Below are 26,489 nucleotides of genomic sequence, written 5' to 3' on the forward strand. Positions count from 1 at the left end.
CCCTAAAGCACTACTGAACATCAGTTCAGTTGTGCTAAAAAATGGTAAAGCAGCTGAGATATAATAACATAATATTTTATGAAATAATGAATATAGATTGCAAAAAAATATGATAAGTTCATTTGGTGTTCTGGGGATAATCTTTAACTGTCTAAAATCATGCTGTAGTTTATTGTTGTAAAATCGACTTATTTTGACCCCCAAATGTACATACAATAAATGGTCATTATCCTGAAAACAAAAGTGGTGACATAGTATTTTCTCTGCATTTTTACATATTCAAATATCAATGTTTAAGTATGCAAAGTATAAGAAAAATACCACCAATGGCATTGTAGCACAACTGTACAGTTTTTAAAAATGTTTATCCATATGCTAGTCCATGCTAACAATAGATGTTCATTTGCTGAACGACTATCCAACCATGTTGCTATCTTTACGATATACGCGATCATTTAGCTGTTGCTATGGGTGTTGCTAGATACATTTGCATACATTTTTGAATGTTTCTGTTCACTTGTGTATGAATTCCTGATATTATCTTGGCAATATACATGATCTTAGGCTGTTGCTATGGGCATGGTCTTGTTGCTGCCCACATTTGCATACATTTATTGAATTGTCTTTCAATTCCTATTATCTTTGCAATATACGTTATTATTTGACTTGCTATGGGCGTGGTCTTGTTACTAGGCAAATTTACATACATTTTTAGAATGTTTATTCAATTGTCTATTAATCCCTGTTATCTTCTCAATATATGTGATCATTTGGCTTTTGCTATGGGCGTGATCTTGTTGCTAGGCACATTTGCATACAAGCAAGCTTTGCAAGCTACTGCGCCGATTCTAATGAAACTTGCTACACACCTTTCATATATAATCACAAGAACTGATTAGATTTTGGTAAATATCCAATGAACATTAATTAGTCATTTGCATAATTGATGTTTTTTTTGTAAATTAGGCTACATCTTAAGAATGCACACGTCAACACGTGTTAACCATAACGAAGCATATATGTTGTATATAGTTTGTTGATGTAGCATGTAGTTTTAATGAAGAATTGCATAATTAATGATTTCCAGTCATTACGCTAAATCTTGAAGAATGCTCAGTTCAAATTGCATTTGGTACATACATGTAAATGAACCATAACAAAACACACATGTCCTAGAAAGCTTGTTGGTGTAGTTTTTAGTTTTAATGAGTACTTTGCATAATTAATGATAAATGAAAATCATTAAATATGCAAAGTACTCATTAAAACTAAGAACTACACCAACAATCCTTTTAGGACATGTGTGCTTTGTTATGGTTCATGTATGCACCAAAGCAGATATGTGGGTTCAGTTGTGCAATAAATTCACACATCACTGAAATTTAAAACTACATGATAAGAATTGAATGGAATAGAATAGAATAGAATAGAATAGAATAGAATAGAATAGAATAGAATAGAATAGAATAGAACAGAATAGAATAGAACTTTATTGTCCATTTACAGAAATTTTTCTTTCTCTTCACCTAAATATAAAAGGCACATTAAAATACATAAATTATACACACTTAAATAATTACAGTAACACAAACACAGTTACAATCTTCCAATAAAAGTATCCTTCGAATTCAGTGTAGATCTTCAAAACAACCAGATTTAAACTGAATGTCTTCCGTAAGGGCAAAGTTTTGAGATTGTCGTTCCTACAGACAATTGTTGGAATACAACAGAACATATGTAATAAGTTATTTTTTCTCATTGATTGCTATTTGCTCATTACTGTTAGTGATCTCCTGGCCAACCACAACATGTACTGTGACATTTGTTGAGAATGTAAACAAGCGACCTATCGGTCAGAATAGCTCCGCTGTTTTTTTTTTAATTTTATTTTTTATTTTGGTGACACGTAGAAGTGGGTCAGTTCTTCAGCTCTTCACTATGCAGTTTTGTTTTAGCGATGCAATAAAGTGGTTAGTGGTTCATATGATGTCTCACTGTAAAACACATTTTACACAGAAGTTGGTAATGTATTGTACTTTTATACCATAGTCACCATTTTATAACAAAAATCTACTGTTATGAAAAATTGCACAAAATCTCAGAAAAAAATGACTGGGAAATGCACACAAGAAAAAGAAGAAAAAAGAGGATTTTGAGGTTGGCTATAAATAATTCCATTGTCTTACAGCTTTAACCCTGGGAAATTTTAATGATGAATGAAATAAACTAGGGATCTAAAATAATTTTGAGGCAATTTGAATTTCAATTTTCTAACAAATTTACCAAGTCCACAACATTCAACTTGTACAAGTTGTAGTAGATATATATAGGGAAGAAATGTATTAATCGCCATCTTAGTTTCCGGACGGCGACAATCCCCGCCAAGTACCAGAAAGAGAGTCATTCTGGCAGCCATACGTTACAGTGGTAACACTCGTTCATGTTCTATTACCTTTCATAAAGAAAACACAACGAAATGGTTGAAGTGATCTTTTTTTTAAATTTCTTTTCATCACAACAACAAAATCTGCGTGATCAAAAGTGTTGTAAACTAAACCAGAAAGAATTATCGGACTGGCTAAACTGAACTGGAGTAAGGTCCAAGTCCAAGTAAGCCTCGATAGTACGTGAGAAAATCGTCTCAAACTAGCGATACAACTTTCAAAATATAACTTGACATGTCTTCATTTGTTAGAGTTATACAATTCAAGACGCGTTTTCACTCGAAAACAACAATTCTGTGAATAGTGACACTCTGAACGCAGCGATTTCTCGGACGATGTTACCACTGTAACGTATGGCTGACAACGACTTGCTTCCGGGTTAGTCCCTCATGCATCCGGGTACCTGGGGTTGTCGCCGTACAGAAACTAAGAAAGATGGAATTTACAGTATTTCTTGTGACCGGCGCGGCGCCTGTCAGCAGACTCGGCCATTTTTTTTCATCATTCCATTGTATTTAAACCTTGTACTTGACATTTCGCAATATTTATAATTCTCAACAAAATACCTCAACATGCCTCACTTCGCTCGTACTCAAAGCAGCCCCGCACGTAGTCCTGCTTGCATACGAAGGAATTCGGGACTCGATTCTGACAATTGTCCCTCCCCCTCCGGTGTTTAGAGTCAAGTCAGTAATACAGACTCGTGCACCCGAGGACTACCTCGGTATGATCACTGACACTGATGACATGATGAGAGAGAACCTTTTCGGATTTACATGTAAAACGGGGAAAGATACGCAAAACATAATGCAAAGTCTGAAGCCAAATTAAAGTTATAATTATTTTAATTATTTTTACTTGCCAAATATTTGCATTTTGGAAAGGCAAGACACGTTCATGTCGTTAACTTTACATGTGAACTGTCGGCCATATTTAAACTTCAACCGCATGCCTGGCATGCCCTTCCTTACGCAAGTTGTCTGAATTCTGGTTCACTGTCATTCCAAATTGCACGACAATATAGAATTAACCACAAGTTACATGTTACCTGAAAACATCACACTTTTATAGTGGGTCTGAAGTGTGATTTTAGTGAGTACTAAGAACGTCCTGTGTTGATACTCAAGATACTTGCTGTGGAAAATCGCTCGGTCGAATGAGGTCACCTTCAGCTTCTGGTCGAATCAGGATAGAGTATGCAAATGAGGATGTTGCGGACTGGCTGATTATGTAGAAGGGTGCAGAATTGGATTTGAAGTTTACAACCCTGTTTCGAACAAACGCTTGTCATTTGGGCGCCCAATGCGTAGAATTATGACTATAGCACATATTACATTGCTTGTTTGACGTCAATAGTGTCTTTTGAAAAGTGGCAGTTTACTTAAAGTCTCGTCGACTGATTTCCAAAATGGCGTCGGTCATTATGCTCATTAACATATTCATTTTTTTTCAAATTACAAAAAAAAAATCATAAAAAATAAAAATGAGGATGTGCTGACTTGAAATTAACAAATCTGAGTAAGCTACCCCCTGCGCATCAACACGCCAGATATCAAAGCAATCTAATAAGAGGTTTTCAAGGAGTTGATGAAAATGACATTTTATGAAAAAAAATCATAAAAAATTGAAAATGGCACAGATCAACTTGGCATGAACAAATCTGAATAGCCTCCCCCCAGGGAACATGCACACCAAATATCGAAGAATTCCGACTGTCACTTATGGAGTAGATAGTAAAAATATAAAAGTTTGACGGACACCTATGATTCACTCTACTCTCTATACCTCAATACCCACCTATACCTAAAGCTACGCTTTCAGCTTTCGCTGACAGCGGAGCTAAAAAAAAATAAGCGCATCGTCGTACCACTTTAGACAACATTTCCTGACGAGAAACTATTTTTTCCTTTTTAGTGGCCTACAAAAATATGCCAATAATTTATTAAAACTAAAAGCTACATCAATAATATTAAGGACAAGTGCGCTTAGGTATCGCAAATGCATATATCAAATTATACTGAATTTGAAGTGTGCATTCTTGAGATATAGCCTAATTATGGAAAACCATTAATTATGTAAATTTCTCGTTAATATTCTTGGGATGTTTACCGAAACCTAATCAGTTCTTGTCACTACCCTACAGAACACATGCAATAAATTTCGTTTGAATTGAGCCAGTCGTGTTTTAGAAAATGGTGATAAAGTCGCACCACTTTAGACGACATTTCCTGACGAGAAACTATTTTTTTCTTTTTTGTGGCCAATCGAAAATATGCCAATAACTTATTGAAACCAAAAGCTACATTAGTAATATTTTCAGGACAGGTGCACTTTGGTATCGCAAATGTGTGTACTAAGTTATAATGAATTTGAAGCGTGCATTCTTGAGATATAGCCTAATTACTGAAAATCATTAATTACTTAAATTGCTCATTAATATTCACATGATTTTTACCAAAAACCTATTCAAGTCTTGCCATTACCCTACGGAATACGTTTTCAAAATTTCGTTTGAATTGAGCAAGCCGTTATGGAGAAAACGATGACACAGACAGACAGACACACACACAGACTTCCACCCATAAATATATCTCTTCCTTACAGAAGAAAAAAAGTCACTGCAATAAATAGCAAGTTTGCATCATATTGAAAGCTGAACTGAAATCAATGAACATGATACACACATATATTTTCATCGTCGCAAACCACAGCCTGTTTTACGGCAACGTTCTTAACGAGCCTCCCACTGGCCATGGATGCATTCATATACTATATCCATATTTATGGCATAGCTAATTTATTTGTTTTGTACGTAAACACTACAACCAATCAGATTGCCCCTTGCATACCACATGATATACAATGCCTTGGCAAGAGCCTAGTACGTTATGCACACTGAAAACTGACTTGGCCAAGTTGGGTTCTTGTTGCTGAAATTTTAGTTTTGCCATCCTACAAACAAGACTGGATTGATAAATGTATGAACATAAAATAATGATCTATAAATCTTGCCTCGAAGTGTCAAGCAGGGTTTGTGACAGCATGGATTTGTTGTACCGTCAGACTGGGTGTCCGATACAATCATGAGTTTGTAGCAAGTACTGAAGTAGGTTACAACGTGGATTATCTCAGTATTAGTGCCATGGTTACAACAAGCCAATATTGGCTGATTCAAGCGAGTTCACTTGAGGTAAACTTACATTGCATTCACACCCTGTAGTTATTGAAGTGTTGTTTATCATACTCTTGATTTTACAAGGAACTGAACCTGGGCTGAACGCTAAATAAGTACGACCTTTTAGCACAGTGTCTCCCCTTACGAAAATGGTTCTATAGAAGTCTATAGAAGTCTATAGAAGTCTATAGAATTCTATAGAAGTGAATATATTTCTATAGAAATTTAATGGAAATTCTCATTCTATTACACTTCTATAGAAAATTTTCTATAGAAATTCATACATTTTCTATAAAAAAAAAATCTATAGCAATGTTTTCCCAGAAAGTAAGTTTGCTTTCAATTCCAAGATTATAAAAGTTGATAGACTTTCTATTGAAAATGCCTTGGCTCTTGTCATGTAACAATTTTTTATAGAATTTGATGGGACGTCTAATAGAAAATAGTTGGGCTTTTACTTTCATGAAAGATTTCTAAGGAAGTGGAATTTCCTGATTGGACTTTTATCTTCATTTAAAAAATTCTATAGAAGTTGATGAACTTTCTATAGAAAATGACTTGGTTTTTTTTTCATTCATATGTTACTATTTTCTATAGAAGTTGATGGACTTTCTATAGAAAATGACTTGGTTTTTTTTTCATTCATATGTTACTATTTTCTATAGAAGTTGATGGACTTTCTATAGAAAATGACTTAATTTGTTTTTTTAATCATGTTACTATTTTCTATAGAAGTTGATGGACTTTCTATAGAAAATGCCTTTTTTTTTAAAAATCATGTTACTATTTTCTACAGAAGTTGATAGATGTTTTATAGAAAATGGATGGACTTTATACAGAGGGTACCCTAATTGTAGAAATTTAGATGAATTAGATTGGTATATCTCCAGCAGTTTCTTCAAGGATCTCACTATATTATTAACTTTTAACATATTGTATGCATTGGTTGATAAAAAATGACAGATCTGTGCTGTACATGTATATGATATAGTGGGCACTCTGATGTGAAGAGCTTGAAATATGACAACAATAAGACAGTATGTTACATATAAATGATTATTTTATTACAAAAAAGGATTTATATTAAGTATGTATCATTCAATTCAAAATGGTTAAACAATGAAACTTGTTAGTTTCCACACAGAAATCCTCAATGTGTAAATAATAAAAACTGTTACATTTGCTGAAAAAGCTTGACATTCAAAATATTTACATGTTACAAAAGGAAGTGATGTGTACACCAAAAAACAAGGGGCAACTTGATTTAATTGTAAACAGTATTTAATTTCGAAAGCACAACATCATCAGTGTTGTGCATTCACCATTTCTTTCATCCCATATGAAAGGGATTAACTTCAGAGAATCATGCTAACTGACATCCACCGGAATTACTGGAAGATAAAAATAACTTCTTTCAGGTTTTCCTAGTGCATTCTCAAAACTATACATAATATTAGCGATTAGCATTTTGACCTTGATAATATGAATTTATACAATAAATGTTTTGCAATAAAAATTGAAATGTCCATTCCAGTGGATGTCAGTTGGCATGATTCTCCTAATCCCTTTCATATGGGTTTGGAAGAGGAGACAAATACACTACATCCCTTGACACCATGCAAACACATTTCCTACTCACAAATGATGGCAAAACAGCTGTAGTCCTGTGTGAATTTTGCACTATTTTTATATGAATGCATGAAATGTGTAAGTTATTGTTGACATATATTGGCCTACCTGTAGTGCACTTAGTGACAATGAGAAAAGCTTTCTCTGAACACTGACACCGTACCCCTTCATCACAGACACAGTCGGGTTTCACTAATACTAAGTTCTGAATACTGTAGAAACATTCATCATTACCCATAAAATAATGATTCAATCTCTTTGCTGCTCGGGTATACCGACTTGATGTATAAAGAACACCTGACAAGACAAAACGCTTAAAATACTTTGCAACCCTACAGTTTAGCCAATGACCAATTGCCTCTTCTATACACAGTCGTTCTCCAACTGTTAATTGTTGATGACTTGCAGCTCCAAGAGTGACTACAGTATCAGAGCATCTGGTGAAAGAACTTTTCAAAAGCACTACACCATCAGTCAACTTGTCAAATAAAGGTCTCAAAATACTGTCATCACCAAGTGTTGTGACAGCTCTTCTTGAAAGGTCTTTCCACAAGCAAAACGTATTACAAATCTGGAAAGGTACGCTTTGTGTTCCTTTGAAAAGTTTCATAATCATACCATTATTACTTTCAAAGGCAAAAGATGATGTTGCCCAGAGTGGACCCCAATTCCTAACACTATCTGTCAAGTGCAATAATATGTGAACATTAAATGTCATATTCTCCTTTCCATATAGTTGCTCTACCCGAGCCACAAACTTGCAGATAGCACGACCTGCTTGATTAGCAGATTCTCTACTTACATCTTTATCAAGCAAACAATGTATGGTAAATACTAACAAAAACCAGTGGTTTAGATAGACTACGGGAAGAATGCCTTTCAAAACAACTAATGAATAGAATAGCAGAAATGCTCTCCATTCAGATCCCTTCCAGTACTTTCTGCTATCTAAAGATCTAGGTGTTCTGGTAATCTCAGAAGGTGGTTTCTGTTCTTTAAGACGAGCGCTGACAACACGCTGCTTTGCTGGGGACAAATACCAAGGTTTGTCTTTATTTTCACTGTCTAACCAAAGTTTTGTTAACTGCCTGACTATGCCTAACAAAACACAATGTAAATAGTCGGGCACAAACCCCCTTACTACATCAAAATTTGGCAGTAACATACAAACAGAAGGGCCTTTAACACCTAATACAGGTGTACCACTTTCAACGGCCTGTCTACTACACTCCTCATATTGTTCACTGTTCCTTAGTTCAGGATTTGGTAGGTCCTCATGACTGTAGACTCGGGCATGACCTTTGCCTTTTGCAATGTATTCCCCTGGGTGGAGACACCAGTCACAACCGTACTGTCCATTGTATTGTTTACAATTGCGTATCATTGGACGGGCAACAGAGTCTGATGAACAAACTAAGGTGTGAACATGTGTATTGATCTGCCCTTGTTCTGTCGAATTTGGATTCTGCCAATAGAAACCATCTGTTCCTAATTTGATGCATTCCTCAACATATGGTGTCAAAAAAGTATCCATTTCTGGTTTGCACTGGCCAAACCATAACCCTGGCATTAGGATGTGCTTCTTTTGACACTTTGGGGACAATTCTGTAATGATGCACTGTATTGGCCAAACTGAAAATCCTGATGACTTGAAGGCAGGAACTCCATCGCTGTTCCACAATAAAGTTAAGTCCCCATCCTGTATTCTACCATCATCCTTCAGGGCTTCATACATACAACCTCTTGACAAAGTTGAATTAGTCAATTCCTTCTCAACATTCTGATTTTCCATCAAATCAATCAATTGTTCTGTGAGTGGTAGAACAATGAAAAAATTTCCTTTCATCAGTAAATCTTGTTCACTGATTGGTTCATTACAGTTTTCACACTCATTAATAGCAACTTCTCCTTCAGCACCAATATATGACAAGCAATCGGAGCAAAAAAAGTGTTTTTTGCATGACAAGCTTTTTTCTTCAAAACATTTTTTGAAGATGTATGGAGATGATGCTGAAAGAGTTCCTGGCGAGATAAGGTCAATCATTTGTAGCAAATCTTGCAAAGCATCTTTGGTTAGTCGGTGTCTTAGAACAAATGCTTGTATCAGCAAAGAAACTTGTTCTTCAGTGACATCAGTGTTACCCTCCTGTTGACTCTAAAAGTAAAAGAAACAAAATACAAATTACATTGTGCTTATAAAAAGCAAGTCACCTGAATGGTAAAATGTCCACTTTCCTGTCCTTTATCAAAAATATCCCCAACGAAAATATCCAATCAAATTTTTTAAAAAGTAAATAATTCAACAATTTCATAAATACACATTGATATTACTGTGTATCATTTTTTATGTGTATTTGACTTCATTATGACTTCAATACAACAATCGGCATCCATGGCTGAACTGTATAAAATATTACTTCAAGTTTCTAGCTACAAATTTACTTTAGCTGATAAATACAATTATCAACATTGTCAGAAAATACAACATACATGTACCCAAGTCATGCTGTTTGTACAACAGAGATATGTTGCGACAACATTAAAGCACAATTTAGTACAGATATATTTTGTAGTTTTCTTTGATTTTGTTCATGTTTGCGAGATTACTGTACTTCTATGCATCAACTGGCAGATTAAAAGTTTATCAAATGAATGAATAGAGTTGCTATTGTAAATAGGATGCCAAAACTGGTTTCTAAAGTGACATTTCTTACAGATGTGTGTCAATGTCACAATGTTATACCTTTAGATTGAACAAAGCTGTCATTGTGTAACCATGCAACTACTAATAAGCAGCACAACTACATATAAATTGAAAAGTCAACTTACCCTGTGATTAAAGTCTTCATTTCCATCAAGACTGGAGTTGGTTTCAACAGTACTGTCACTATCACTGTGGATATCATCACCAGCATTACTGTCACTATCACTGTGGATATCATCACCAGCATTACTGTCACTATCACTGTGGATATCATCACCAGCATTACTGTCACTATCACTGTGGATATCATCACCAGCATTACTGTCACTATCACTGTGGATATCATCACCAGCAATACTGTCACTATCACTGTGGATATCATCACCAGCATTACTGTCACTATCACTGTGGATATCATCACCAGCATTACTGTCACTATCACTGTGGATATCATCACCAACAATGCTGGTGTCATCACAAGAGCTGTCAGAGCTGTCCTTGCTACTTTGACAAGAAATTCTGCCTTCTAACTCAGTATGGGTGGTCTGAAATCAAAGAATTGATCAAATTAATTGATTGAATATTTGAACCATTTGGAATGTACTCCCAAGACCTTATACAGTTACTGTTTTAGGTTGATCCCTACAAGTGGATGACAAAAATTACAATCGATATTACAAAACAGTACTGGTACATTATTTCTTACACAGCGTACCATACTTTTATAATAGATTCTCTATGAATTTGAAAAAACTATAGTAGAGTTACATATTTTTATGTCATGATTTACAGACAAAAAAATCATATGAAAATATCTTGGAAGAAGTCTGACATGTTCTAACACCCCAAAGTATGATGGAGGAATACAAGTGGATTCGTCAATTCTTTTAACCTTTTCACCACCAATTGCCCCCTGGGAATGTTTGTTCTCCACCACCCCCCTCACTGACCACCAGGTGAGAGTGAGTGTTATGTAATCAAATTGATATAAAAATACTTAGAGTTGCTCATTTTTTAAAAATGAGGTATCATTTCATTGGAAAATAAATTCTCTACATCACACTTGCAAATATATGCATTCAAATTCCACAAACGCAACCGAAATATGAATTAAAGTAATAAAATATTAATAAAACTAACACAAGTCGTTTATTTATTGACATATCACAAATAAACAAAATATTTATATTACAAATAAAATTCAAAATACCAACATTTATGTTCCTACAAAACTTCTCTTTACTGGTTAAATTGTCAAAATTGGCGAAAATTTGGCAGAAAATGACATTTTGAGTCGTAAAAATTTGAACGAAATTAATTAACGGCTCACTAATCCGATTATGACGCAACAGACGGTGCCGCACCGGCAATGAAAGTGTCTTAAAATATCTAAAGTTGTCACCTTGATACCTTCTGAAAAGTTGGTTTTTGTAAATATAATTCATTATTTAGCAGAACAACAAAAAATTATTATTCAATTTATGCCAGAAATCGGCAAAAAATGACCGTAAGTCAGTAGCATCGGCGCCAAAATCGGATGGGCAAAATGGCTTTATTTGCCGACGCACATACCGACCAACGGAAATATGCAGCCTGTGATTTGAACCCACGCCGCGGTAATGTTTTCGTCACATTGAGTACATTGAGTTCACACAGCCATCTCCTTTCATTCATAAATGCCATCAAAGTCAAAATTAAACAGAATTTTTCATGAACAGAGCCGTTATTTACATCGCAAACGATGTTAGGGGAGACAATTTTCCGTGTGGCCATGTTGAAATTTGAATTTTATCGTTAAAAAACGCATTCAAAAATGTGATCGGAAAATCTTCAGATTGTGTGTAATCTACCGCCCACATTGTACCACTGACCAGTATAAATTGAACTTGTATGAGTATTATTCATTATTGAACATTACCAGAAAGAAATATGACCAAAATAATTACTTTTGGAGCTAAATACTGGCCCCAAGGCCATAGTATGAGCGAATGATACGGGTCAACAAGTTACGCAATTTGCCAACTTTCACTACGGCAACGGTGAATTCCCCGCCGGTAGATCACTCGGCCCTCGTGGTAGTTCTGAAGCCTATACCGTTCCCACAACCGACCTGATATATTCAACAATGTTTTTGAGTAAAAATTCAGTGGAAATTTCTCAGGACAGTTGTCAAAATGACATCGTAGGAGATGCTACGTGAGCCGTTAATTACTTCCGCGTTGTTGAAATTCGATCTTTCTGGCGAAAAACGCACACAAAAATTACGATCGCTCGTCTTTCCAATCGTGCTAGAAAACCATCCACTAACATGTGTTCAAAATGGCAGACTATATAAACAAGGCTAATACGCATGTGTGGAACTAGTTATGGCAGCAAGTTTTGCAGCAATAGCTGCCGTTAAACGGTTTGAACGTCGTAGTAGTTGAATGACCTTTGGCGTTCCCGCTGTAGCGGGAATCGGTGGGCGCCCTAGAGCGTTCCCGCTGTAGCGGGAATCGGTGGTGAAAGGGTTAAATGTAGATCTGGGATCACCCTTTCCTACATCTGACTCCATACCATACCCTAGGGGTAATGTTTAAACCTAAAGTCAAGAGTAATTCATAAAATGATTCAGATACAAGTCAACAACCACAGTTTCTTTAAGTTTCAGTAGTATTGTCAGCTTTATGTGATACGTAATTTCATATCATTATCAGAAGGGTTGAGGGAATGATTTATTTCAAAAGACACGCAATTAATAGCTAATAGAAAAGGTGAAAATTCAATTAAAATATTCATTACAACATGAAATGGTGGGGGAGGGGGTTACTAAAATAGTTGTAAATATGTCTACCATCACATGTGGTGAATGCAACAGCAGTCAACATTTTCACAAATCTGTACGACGCTCTGCCATAGTATTATTCTTGAACTAAAGGGATTTATATTATCCATCTTGGTTACCTTATCCCTGAACTGAACTGAACACTCAGGGACAATAAACATAATAATAAAGAACATTAATGGTTTAATTTAAACAACTTGTGATGATTAATTAATACTGTTGACTTGAAAAAAAGAGACCAGTTGAAAATTTAGCTTTATTAGATGGTCAAAATTTACAAACGGAAGAAAGAAGAATCTTGTATATTCAACGATACAGAAATCATGTAAGCCTAGCTAGCAGTGAATGGAACACGTCCGTTACAGACCAAACTACATTGTACACAGTACACTTACCCCTGAGTCCGTAGTTTGTAGATTTCGCCAACGCTGTAGCGTCTTCTTCGGCACACTCTCTTCAACGTCTCTGAGGTACCGTTTGTATGGACCTCGGGCCCCCAAGCCGGACATGTTGCAATCTCTTTACTTTCTCTATACTTATTAGTATATTACAGTTCAATACGTGTAAATGTGCCGTTGAATTTACGATCTATATATACCCGAGTCGAAAGTCGCCATTTTTGTAGTAGCGTTGAATTGTGGGGCGACAACTTTGAGTGTTCGGAAATTTGTTCGGGCATCTTCGGAAGGGGTTCATGGCAGTACGTATCATGTAAATCTCGGCCGAGATGCGTACGGCGTTAAAGTTATGTTATCCAAATTTCAACTTAAATGTAACTTCTTGTACATCATGTGCTGTTTCACAAGTTTCTTACAAGATTTCGTGTTTTTTTTTTTTTTGTGTGTGTATCGTTTTGGCTGACGACATTACCCATCATGCCTCAATGTTATTTGGCGGAAGTTTTAAAAAAACAGCTGGCCTCCAAACATAAACACACCTGATCCGGCTTTCAGAACGTAAACATCGTAGATATTTTGCTCCGTTTTTTAGACATACTTGTAATCGTAGTTTTAGTTTCTAAGTTAAACGCCACCTGAGAAGATGCGATTTGCCCTGTTTGATTTCTACAACGAGGGTTCTATAGAAGTAGGAGAATCGAAATGGATAGAAGATTTAGATGTTGCTGATGAGACGTTTGATTTCGATGAGGAGTGCATAGTTTCGTGGCCCCCCTCTAAAAAGGGTGGGAAAGTGCAAAGATATGAAGCAAGTGTGATCAAATTCAGTGGTGAGTACACAACATACTGTTATTCATGGCTGTAAGGTTTTTCGCTTCGTTTTCTGTTTGATTCTTGTACAGTGTTGGAGGAAGAAAAAGCAAATTTCCAACTCCTCGTTTGGATGCTAATCTGGTAAACTTCCTGTTTACATTTGCCCAGCTGTTTTCACATAACAAGACTATTGAAATGCAAATTTAAGTGTCCTAAATTTGCATTACAAAGGGGACACTCAAGAGTCAAATAGTATGGCAGTATATTGACTTCTGTCAATGAATAAAAAACAGTTATCTCCAAGGAAGATGGGTTAGTTTGCATGCAAGTATGTATACACTGTACATTTATACATAATAATTGTAAGTTTTCTGTAAAGTATGGTATGTGTGAAAAAGAAATGAAAGAAAAAGCAATTTATGCAAGTTCCAGGTATTGAGAAACAGTCTTTTTGTTTAAATTTAATTTTGGTAAACTTAAAGCAACTTGAAGAATATTTTATACTCAAGAAGACAAGTACAATGCAATGTTATTGAACCAGTATTTATTTATAATCAAGGAATTTTGTGTGGAGAAATATGCATCATGACTAGCCATGTGAGTTATTGTAATGGATATTTTGTTTTATATTTTTATAAAAACAGATGATAAGAGTGAGCTTTTGCGCTTAGCAAATGTGTATACAAGGAAAGGTGGTAGTATCAATGCAAATATGAAGACACCAGAGCTGGGGAGGGGGAAACGGGAAAAAAGAACAAGGAGACTCAGCAGCACAGATGAAGAAGATAATGTCGTAAGTATATATGATTAAACTATTGGTATACCTCATCTTTCTTGTCACCATTTCTGGACTACTCATGACAACAAGTAGCAATGATATAAACTTTTCCAATTTGTTCCAAGGGTGCTTTACTGTGAAATCTAATGGTTGCAATCATCGTGTTAATAGCTTAACAGTTTTTGCCATTGGTTTCATTTTGCTTTTTTCAGGACGAAGTAGCAGAAACCAAGAAATTTAAGAAAGTCAAGAAATCTACCAAGAAAAGTTCTTCATTAAAGTTGATGACTAGAATTAAAGAGTCAAGATCAAATGTGGCAACACAAATGGAGAGTGATGTCGGAGTTGTTGCAGCAAATCATGTAAGTAACATTTTCAAACCAGAAGAAATGCCATCCAACAGTTTCATCAGCATTGTATCCCTTAAAAGTAGATCACATTTGTTTCAGATTTAATGAATTAGTTCAAAGTCTGTCAATAACATAGCTGTGAAGAGCACACACAGGCAGAACCCACTTTCAAAAGGGGAGCTAAAGAATTAATAATCTGACTTCTGTCAATGCATAAAAAACAGTTATCTCTTTCCATACAGTATGTCAATTGAATTCATTACATTGCTTTTTAAAAATTATTTACAGGAACAGAGGAAATCACAAGAAGGAGATTCAGAGGAACGGCGCCTTAAGAAAGAGAACGATGAACTGAAAGCGGAGAATTTTTATCTCAAGTGTTCATTAAAGGCTTTGAAAGGTAAGTTATGCACTTTGGAATTTAAGTTTTATCTAATATAAATATATTGAATTTTGGGATGGGATTTTGGAGATAGCTATTAATATTAGTTAAACTTTATTACAATGTTGATATTATGCTATATTATTCTTGGTGTATAGATAACTAGTTTTGATGGCCCTGTTTACCTGCTCTATATTTATCTATGGATTATTTTCACTGACAGGTTTACCAGATCTACTTTCAAAAATGACCCAGATGAGCCAGTCAAAACCAGTAGCCACACAAGCAACCCCTTCCAAATCAAGCAGCCCAGAGAAAGCAACCACTGTTGACAGTGACTGCACCACAAATGATGTAAGTCTTCAACAAGGCATTTAATTTATATGTTATTTATTATGTGAATGGTATTACGTTATCAGAGTAAGATGTGCTTTCAGAAGACAGTATAAGGTTGAGATTATTTTTGTTTGTCAATATATATCTGTTTATTGACAGAATTTTACATGTGCAACTATCAGGAAAATGGGGGTGGGGGATTGGGATGGTTAATGTAAATGTGAAATGTGATTTTGAGTTCACATGTATTTGTAATAATCTTACAACATCTGGATTAAATCTGGGAAATTCCAGAGAGCACTCTGGAATTTCTTTTTTATGACATGAAGATATAAACTTGAATATCTACTAATATCTTGTTAAGTAATTTGTGGGCAATTGATTAATACTTAAATTTATTTTCTAGTTTACTTTTAAATTTTGGGAAATCCGATGCGATAGTAAACAATTTAAGGTAAAACCTCGGGCATATAATCCAATATCAAGGCTATAATATATAATATATACACTAATTGTGAACCACCCTACTTTTTCCCCAAGTTCTATTGCTTCTTGCATGTATGTCATAACACAATACTTAATTATATTCTTTTTGTATAGTTATTTATAGATGGCGAGGTCATTTCAAGAGAGAGGATTTCGAGGTGCGACTCCTCGAAACCCAAGAAATATGTGTATGACCTAATGACGGTGGTATTCACCAAAGAGACACTTCGTACACACTCATATAGTGGCAGGAGATGCAACTCAGTGAAGGGGTCTGTTGTAAAACCACCATTGTCTTTGGAGAAGAAAATAGCTATTGTTGGTACGTACGAAGTTAACTTTATACTATCTGAACAATGGTATACATTATGCTTGTAAAACAAAGATATGATCATTGCAATACTCAGATAATTTACAGCCTTGGCACACAGTGAAGCCATAATAGTAGGCACCCAGCCAGGCCGTGGTCATCTTTGTTATGTCAAGTTTTTTGATCTTGAGGCAGACTTTGGACTTCAAGGAAATGACACCATGTGTGTAAGAGTCAGTATAGATCCAGGGAGGGAGCTAACTACTTATTTTGTTACATTAGTTATACAGATAGTTTGCACATCCCATATACTGCTATTTCATTTTCAAAAGATATGAGAAAGGCATGCAAAACATTCAAATTCATCTTTGTGTGTTTCAGCTGGTTTTCTTGTAATATTTTCAATGTTGCTACATGTAAGTCTTTACTTCATTGAAGGCAGTGGCTTCATCCCACCATATCTTAGGAATGGTTTTTAATGGGATGGGGTGTCCTGCTGTATGCAAAACATATCCTGTCAAGTTTAATGAATGAAATCTATCTGTACAACCAATTTAGTAGAACAAGTTAACAAAGGTGAAATTCACTCATTTCACCAAGACCAATGATTCGCACACCTATACGGTCATGTATTGTATATTTTTGCTTTGTATGAAAGAATTACATGCATATATAGTAGAGATATATATTCTGCCAGTCAGTTAAAACATGCCATAGTTGATCTTATACTTTTCTTTTTTCTTTTTCTACAGATCATGTCTCCAAAAAGTTTGACATAAAAAAAGAGGAAGTCATACAGCACATGAAGAACAAGTTGTATACGGAGGGCAAGAATCCAATGTATACGTAACTCTTGTTAGCTCCGCTGTCAGTTTGTTTTCATTGATTAACCATATGGCTATTTACTTGATAGATATCTGCAGACAGTAACTGTATTTACATGGTATGGCTATTTACTTGATAGATATCTGACAGTAACTGTATTTACATGGTATGGCTATTTACTTGATAGATATCTGCAGACAGTAACTGTATTTACATGGTATGGCTATTTACTTGATAGATATCTGACAGTAACTGTATTTACATGGTATGGCTATTTACTTGATAGATATCTGACAGTAACTGTATTTACATGGTATGGCTATTTACTTGATAGATATCTGACAGTAACTGTATTTACATGGTATGGCTATTTACTTGATAGATATCTGCAGACAGTAACTGTATTTACATGGTATGGCTATTTACTTGATAGATATCTGCAGACGCGATAAAATGTTTATCTGAAATTTTGTGATTTTGTGTGAATTTTTATTTCCATTGTAACAAGTACCAAGACAAATTAGATTCTTTGCATTAAAATGTCTATTTTAAATATAAACAAATGACTTTTGTATGTTTGATTGCTTTATGTTAGTTGATGGATAGATGACAGTAAGTCATATATTCATACTAATAATACCCCTATATCATCCCACCTGTTATGGCTACATACATATTCAATAGAACTGCAATAGGAAATGACTTTTATAGATTTTAAAAGCAAATCATTTCCAGAGCATATCTATGGAATATGACAGTTTTAGAGAACTGTATAAAAGTTCTATAGAAATGCTATACAATTCTATAGAAATTGTGTACAGTTCTATAGAAAGTCTACATATTTCTATAGAAATGCTATACAATTCTATAGAAATTATGTACAGTTCTATAGAAAGTCTACATATTTCTATAGAAATGCTATCCAATTCTATAGAAATTGTGTACAGTTCTATAGAAAGTCTACATATTTCTATAGAAATGCTATCCAATTCTATAGAAATTGTGTACAGTTCTATAGAAAGTCTACATATTTCTATAGAAATGCTATACAATTCTATAGAAATTGTGTACAGTTCTATAGAAAGTCTACATATTTCTATAGAAATGCTATCCAATTCTATAGAAATTGTGTACAGTTCTATAGAAAGTTTACATATTTCCATCAAATTTCTATAGAAAACCAAAGATTTTCTATAGAAGTCTATAGAATAAGGGGCCAAAACTCCATAGAAATCTATACAATTCTATAGAAAATTTTCTATAGAAATTTTATGGCTTTCTATAGACTTCTATAGAACCATTTTCGTAAGGGTTTGGGTGCATGAGTTCAGAACGCCGGGATGACTGCATTCATCACCCGTACTCTGTACAGTACCCGTGTATCAGCCCTTAATATAAATGTTCAACAAATCTTTCCCCGTTCTTACTTTATACTCTTTAACCCTGTCAAACTGAATGACTCTCTTCTTACTTACAGCGTGGTAAATTTAATTGAAGCCTGAATGGGGTTCGAACCCCGACCGCAGTGGTAAGAGGCAAGTGGTTTAACCACTCGACCACCGACAACCCCAACCCACACATCCTGTCACACTGACTACTGAAATCGTTAGTACCAAATCTACCATAGAACCAATTCAAATCATTTACAAAGGATACACAGGGATAAGAAAATGCTTTCACATGGGGTGACACACATCTCAGACAGGAAATTGTTTCTCATTAGTACTTGCATTTCCCTAAGGAACACTAGAGGGCACACTTTCAAAGATGACACACTTTCAAAGATTTCAAAGAGTATTTACATAATTTTTTATATATCTTGCCAACTCTCTTGATGGCCATTATTCAAAGATTATATTATAGCATTACCAATTCCAGTGAATTTTGTGACGTCATCGCTGTACATTATTACTGATAATGTACTCCGTTATTGGGCATCGCGGCCCCGGAACGAGCATAACAATACAAGCTTATTTGTTCTGTTTCTTCATACGACTAGGTATCTTTTCGAAATGTATGTTGTTACTTATGATTGTCATTTCCACTGTTTAAAAATACAACGCATTCATGAAACAAATTTGTGTTCACAGCAGTTCATTGAAGTGTATATGTGTGTGTACGTGTACGTACGTGTGTCGCTATGATTAGTATTCAGCTTCCGGGCCGAACATGGCAGACGATGTTCAGCGCTGTGTATATTAAACGTTGTTTTGCGTTTCTCGGTCTACAAATTCACTGGAATTGGCAAAACTATAAAATAATAACAATAATGTATGCCCTCCCAGTCCATAATGGACTCAAGCAAACTTTGCACTTAAATGGGCTCGGCTGTCGCCTCGCCCATTATGTCGTTCAAAGTTTGCTTTCGTCCATTATGGGCTGGGAGGGCGTACATTATTGTTTAATTATAGTAGTCTATAACAGACGTTAAATACCGCTACAAAACACCTACATTATTTATCGCAAAACATAATTATCCATTATTTATCTCATCTCAAATACAGAACCTGGATTTAACTTTTCAAATCGATATCACATAAATTTACATTCAGACTACTTGTTTATCTTCCTCCTTCAAAACCACGTTTGCACGCTAAGGTTAAACGGAGAAACCTTTGTCCTATCCCCTAAGTAGTCGTTTCGTCAAGCTAGTGCATTGATCGTGTAAGATTTGAGTTGCAGCATTCGTCAGTCTAATTAAGACATATCCAGAAAAAAAATTAAAAACTAAAGGTTGTCCTCATTATTGTACGGTTTGATGTGACTAGATTTAGAGGTCACCAAAAATAATTTTTTTCTTCAAAATTTTGAATAAAAAAAACGTCATTTACGTAACAAAATTTTGCGCTATGAATAACTGAATACATTCAGCCCTTGCGCTTTGATGTTTATGTACGGATGCCACGCCACGTGTTGCAGAACATTGTGATTTCTCAACTCAACTTGACCATTTAGGAATGTTACTGTACTGTACTGACAAACATAAAAAAGTAGTTTAATCTTTTAGAACATGTAAAACAAATACCCATTTATCAACGACATAAAAGTCAAAACCATACTTCCACAACCCAGAAATTCAACTGCACTTTCCAAGGCCCTAGTTTTGCCATGCGTGAGCTTGGAGTATGTCGACTTGTGCGCCAAACTTGTAACAAAATCTAATCGTGGTTGGTGATCAGGCTGGTGATGCTTTGATACTTGCTACAATGTTACGATAATCTTGCTAACAGAACTACTGTTACCCCCGAGACTGTTACAATATTATCTCGCTGAAATGACGACTGGACTCGATCGAAACAAACATTGCAGTGCCCATTCAACTACGCATAAGCACGGTCTGTGGGCAAAGTGTCTCAATCGGTTGTCTGGTATGGGTTTAATCAGCGTGATTCATTGTGGTTGTGAAAGACTTTGAATATATTTTCGCCATTTCACATTTATGAGACTCAGTGTAGTGAAGCATATGAATGGGTGGCTCAAGCACAGACATGTTGATTGTCAATATTAATCGATCATGATCATTTTCCAGGGGTCTCCAGGGGTGGGGAGCATTTTTCCAGGGAGGGTTTGAAATTCCAGGGTTTTCCAGGGTTTTCCAGGACCGTGCGAACGCTGACTATTAAATCAATTTTGTGGATTAAACAGATATACCTGGATGGATTTTACAGACAATTGATGGTACCATTGAATGTTCTTGTACATTACAGTAGAGTAACCAGTTTATTTCTAGCAACAACTAGAATATATATGGATTCAATCTGACATAAGCCAACCAATTTATGGCATGCTTGATTGAAGTAATGATTTGAAATGGAGCAAGACTATTGAATCCAATTTCATCCTACAATATACACTGTGGTGTACTTCCTGCATATAGATTTAGTTGAATTCATCATACTACATACATGTGTGAAACTGAAAGGATTCTCTCTAGTTCAACACATCGCTCCAACTGAATTCTAATCAATTTTACATCCAAGTGACAGAAGACTGTTAACATAAAAGCAATAATTACGAAACAGAAAATATTATAAAATAAGAGATATTGTATCATTTAATATTTCTGAATACATGTATGTCCTAACACAAAATATTATAAAATAAAAGAGTATTGTATCATTTAATATTTCTGAATACATGTATGTCCTAACACAAAATGGACACAATGATTCAGACACATCAGTAGTCACATTAATTTTAAAATACAGAAATTTATCAGATATTGCATATTTACCCAATTTCATCCCAAAATTCGTCTGACTCTTCCCATTCTTGTCTTGCTTGTTTAAAACAGCAGCAGCACCAGTGGCATAACCAGGAGCTAGCCATGATGCACCAAGGAAATCAACTGCGTTGATTCTAAGCACACAAATTGTACTTGTCTTTTTCCACATCACACAGTTTTTCTGCTTGTGTGTGGATTAAAACTGACTACTGTAGGCCTGGTGATGAATACAAATTATGCACTGAATCACCACTCTCAAGAATACACAGCCTCTCTCTTTTTAGTAATTGCCAACTCACACAATCCCTTGGGACCTCAATTTTCCACATGTATATTTGAAATAAACATCTTGTGCTTCTACAATCAGATTACATAAAGTTCCCTTCTACAATCAGATTACATAAAGTTCCCTTCTACAATCAGATTATATAAAGTTCCCTTCTACAATCAGATTATATAAAGTTCCCTCCATTGCTATTGTATAAATTTTCATTTACCACAGTTTGCCAAACTGTCACTTGTTGGGAACACATTTTTGTATGAACTAGGCAACATCATTAGAAGTAATTGGATATGAGATCATTATCAAAGCTGAATAGTCATCCCAACTGAGTGACACAATAGCTGCACCACACACAGCACACATGTGCCACAAGGATCAGTACTTGGCCCTCTCGTTTACAATTTACATCACACCTCTGGAAGAATTGATAAGCCGTTACAATTTGCAGTTTCAACAGTATGCAGATGATCATGAAATATATCTTGCTTTTCCCATCAATATTCACTTTTCGCTACACATTCAGTGGAGCCCTGTGTCCATGATATAAAATAATGGATGACACTCAACAAACTTCAACTAAATAACAACAAAATTGAAGTTCTCCTCATCCATTCTAAATTCAACCACTTGTCAGACCCAATCGATCATATAAACATTGGCTCAGTAACCATTACATAAGTCACATCAGCTCATAACATTGGAGTATTCTTCGATAATATTCACATTTAAATACCATGTCAAGAATACCTGCAAATCAATCTTAGTCGCACTGCATCAGTCACTATAAGGCACTACATGACTGATGACATTTGTTGTACTTTAATCCATGCAATCCAATCAGCCAAGCTTGACTACAGTAATGCATTATTCACTGTTGTCCGCTGCCATAGCCGCTAGAGAAATCTTATCAATATGGAGCGTTATATGTGCATATGTGCACATATAAGCGGGAGTGCAGGTGTTGCTAGGCAATACTATGCAAATGAGCTAGGCAAGCAATGCAGCAACAACATATATATCACATGATTTCATTTTAAATTTTTTAAAAAAAGTAAAAATCAGGGGGTTGATATTGACCTATCATCATATAGATCGACAACATCATTGACTTTGTTCTATAAGGTCAAAGTCATATTTCATTGACACTTGTAGAAATTACTGTAACAGCGATTTTCACAACATGACCGTTACTTCTGAAAATGCTTTTTTAACCAAAAGACTATGAATTTGGTATTTCTAGTAAATAACGTCGTCTGTCGGATTTATAACAATCAAATTGATGAGGGATGTATAGTAGACCAATTAGTACATAAAAATACCTGGTTTTTGTTAGCCTTCATTATGTGGTCGTCGAAATCGTTCTCGTATTGAATTGAGCGCAAGTAGCGAACTGTCACATTGCCAATAAACATCAAGATTTCTGTAAATTTGTGCATGTCAGGTTATTTTTTTCATTGTTTTTCAAAAGTGTGTATCACAATAACAGTGTTGAATGAGAAATTTGACTACATCTATACATAGATCAGCAACTGTGCTGTTTGTTCAACACTGACAGTGGGATGCCGTGCATGTCATACATTGCCTCACATGAGAATGACACCATTTCATTATCAGATGTTTTTCGATTATCAAATTATCAAGTCAGTCCGATTTTTCCTACACCATAAGTTAGTTTTTAACTCCCTTAAGGGTACGGGAGGTATTAATATAAAAGGGGGATGTCTGTGTGTGTGTGTGTGTGTGTCTGTCTGTCTGTGTCACCATTTTCTTAACCAGATGTAAACTGAATGTATTCCGTAAGGGCAAAGTTTTGAGATTGTCGTTCCTACAGACAATTGTTGGAATACAACAGAACATATGTAATAAGTTATTTTTTCTCATTGATTGCTATTTGCTCATTGCTGTTAGTGATCTCCTGGCCAACCACAACATGTACTGTGACATTTGTTGAGAATGTAAAAAAAAAATAAGCGCATCGTCGTACCACTTTAGACAACATTTCCTGACAAGAAACTATTTTTTCCTTTTTAGTGGCCTACAAAAATATGCCAATAATTTATTAAAACTAAAAGCTACATCAAAAATGTTTTCAGGACAAGTGCGCTTTGGTATCGCAAATGCATGTATCAAATTATATTGAATTTGAAGGGTGCATTCCTGAGATATAGCCTAATTACCGAAAACAATTAATTATGTAAATTTCTTGTTAATATTCTCGGGATGTTTACCGAAACCTAATCAGTTCTTGTCACTACCCTACAGAACACATGCAATAAATTTCATTTGAATTGAGCCAGTCGTGTTTTAGAAAATGGTGATAAAGTCGCACCACTTTAGACGACATTTCCTGATGGGAAACTATTTTTTTCTTTTTTGTGGCCAATCAAAAATATGCCTATAACTTATAAAAACTAAAAGCTACATTAGTAATATTTTCAGGACAGGTGCGCTTTGGTATAGCAAATGTGTGTACCAAGTTATAATGAATTTGAAGCGTGCATTCTTGAGATATAGCCTAATTATCGAAAATCATTAATTACGTAAATTGCTCATTAATATTCACAGGATTTTTACCAAAACCTAATCAAGTCTTGCCATTACCCTACAGAATACGTCTTCAAAATTTTGTTTGAATTGAGCACGCCATTATGGAGAAAACGATGACACAGACAGACAGACAGACAGACAGACAGACAGACTTCCATAAATATATCTCTTCCTTACGGAAGAAAAAATGGCTGGCTCAATTATAATGATATTTAGTACCTATAATGTTTGGGGTAATGGCTAGACCTGATTAGTTTTTGAGTGAGATCTGTTCATTCTAATTAGGGAAATTTGCACATCAATGAAATCAACGAATTAAGCAATATCTTAAGACTACATACTTCAATTTCAATATAATTTAGTATATTTAGTATATTCGTTAACCATAACAACATACATTTGTCCTATAAAATTTGTTAATGTACCTTACAGCATTAATGAATAATTTGCATAATTAAATATTGTTGGTAATTAGGCTATATCTTAAGTATGCATACTTCAAATTCAATATAATTTAGTACATACGTTAACCATAAAAAACACATACGTCCTATCAAGTTTGTTGATGTACCTAACAGTGTTAATGGATATAATTTGCATAATTAATGATTCTTGGTATTTAGGCTATATCTTATGACTGCATACTTCAATTTCAATACAATTCAGTATGTACATTAACCATAACACATTGTGTATGTCCTGTAAAGTTAGTTGATGTACCTTACAGTGTTAATGAATAATTTGCATAATCAATGATTCTAGGTAATTAGGCTATATCTGAAGACTGCAGACTTCAATTTCAATATAATTTAGTACAAGTTGTTAATTTTGCTTGAAGATTTAGTGAATAATTTGCATAATTAATTATTTTCGTTAATTCGGCTATATCTTAAGACTGCATGCTTCAATTTCAATATTAATTTACTTCATACATTAAACTTTATATGCCCTATAAAGTTGTTGATATACCTTACAGTGTTAATAACTAATTTGCATGATTAATGATTTTTCGGTAATCAAGATATAAGAATTCATACATGAATTTCAATATCATTTATTACATACGTTAACCATAACAAAGCGGATATGTCCTATAAAATTTGTTGATATAGCTTACAGTTTTCATGAAATATTTACATAATTAATAATTTTAGGTAACTAGGCTGTATCTTAAAAATGCAAGCTTCAAATTTTGTATAATATGGTACATATATCAACCATAATAATACGCACCTGCCCTATGAAGTTTGTTGCTACACAACATTTACCTTTAATGAGTATTTTGAATAATGAATGATATTCAGTAATTAAGCAGTATCATGCACTCTTCAAATTCCGTATAATTTGGCACATACATTAACCTAAGAAAGCACGCTTGTCCAAAAAAGCCTGTTACAATAGTTTTTTTTTAGTTTAATGAGTTATTGCATAATTAGTGATTCCCTTACGAGAGGCATTCAGTTTAAATCTGGTTAAATGTTCTCGTGATTTACCATGAAAATTCACCCAATTCTGTTTGCCAAACTAGCAAGTTTTAACGATAAATTTATGTGTACCATGAATGACCCTATAGTGACCTCCACTGAATAATTTATGAAGTGGCCATACGGTATTTACACATTTAAATTGTCATTTCGATCATCAGAAATGGGACAAGAAACATTTCAATAGACTTGAAATAAATAAATATTTGCTACATGTAAAATTGGATCTAAATGTTTCTGTTATGATTTCTTGTATGTGAATGTGTGAAATATGAGGTGAAACTATACATAAACAAGTCATTGAGAATGACATAGTCCCCGCTATGATTGGGTTTTAAGGAATTATCACTACTCTGATCACGCAACAACACTTGTGAACCTAAATCAATCAGACTTAGATATGTTGTTTCTGTTTGTTGGACATGGAACATGCCTACAACAATAAAGGATGGGTCGGGTATGGGGGATCGTATCAACACGAAAATGGATATGCACA

The 26,489-nt window shown here is 34.8% G+C and overlaps 2 protein-coding genes across 3 annotated transcripts in view; both read right to left on the reverse strand.

The window, feature by feature from the left end:
- LOC144442224 (growth hormone-regulated TBC protein 1-A-like) overlaps positions 1 to 26,489 on the reverse strand; it is a 135,445-nt gene that overhangs the window by 65,507 nt on the left and 43,449 nt on the right. The window lies entirely within an intron of this gene.
- LOC144442615 (uncharacterized) lies at positions 6,797 to 13,285 on the reverse strand. The gene is made up of 3 exons (XM_078131994.1): positions 13,172 to 13,285; positions 10,078 to 10,497; positions 6,797 to 9,403 (listed from the first exon to the last, which is right to left on the reverse strand). Exons 1-3 carry the CDS (start codon positions 13,283 to 13,285, stop codon positions 7,178 to 7,180), a joined length of 2,760 nt encoding a protein of 919 aa, XP_077988120.1. The 3' UTR covers positions 6,797 to 7,177.

This window comes from Glandiceps talaboti, chromosome 11 (assembly GCF_964340395.1).
Source record: "Glandiceps talaboti chromosome 11, keGlaTala1.1, whole genome shotgun sequence".
Classification (NCBI taxonomy): Eukaryota; Metazoa; Hemichordata; class Enteropneusta; family Spengelidae; genus Glandiceps; species Glandiceps talaboti.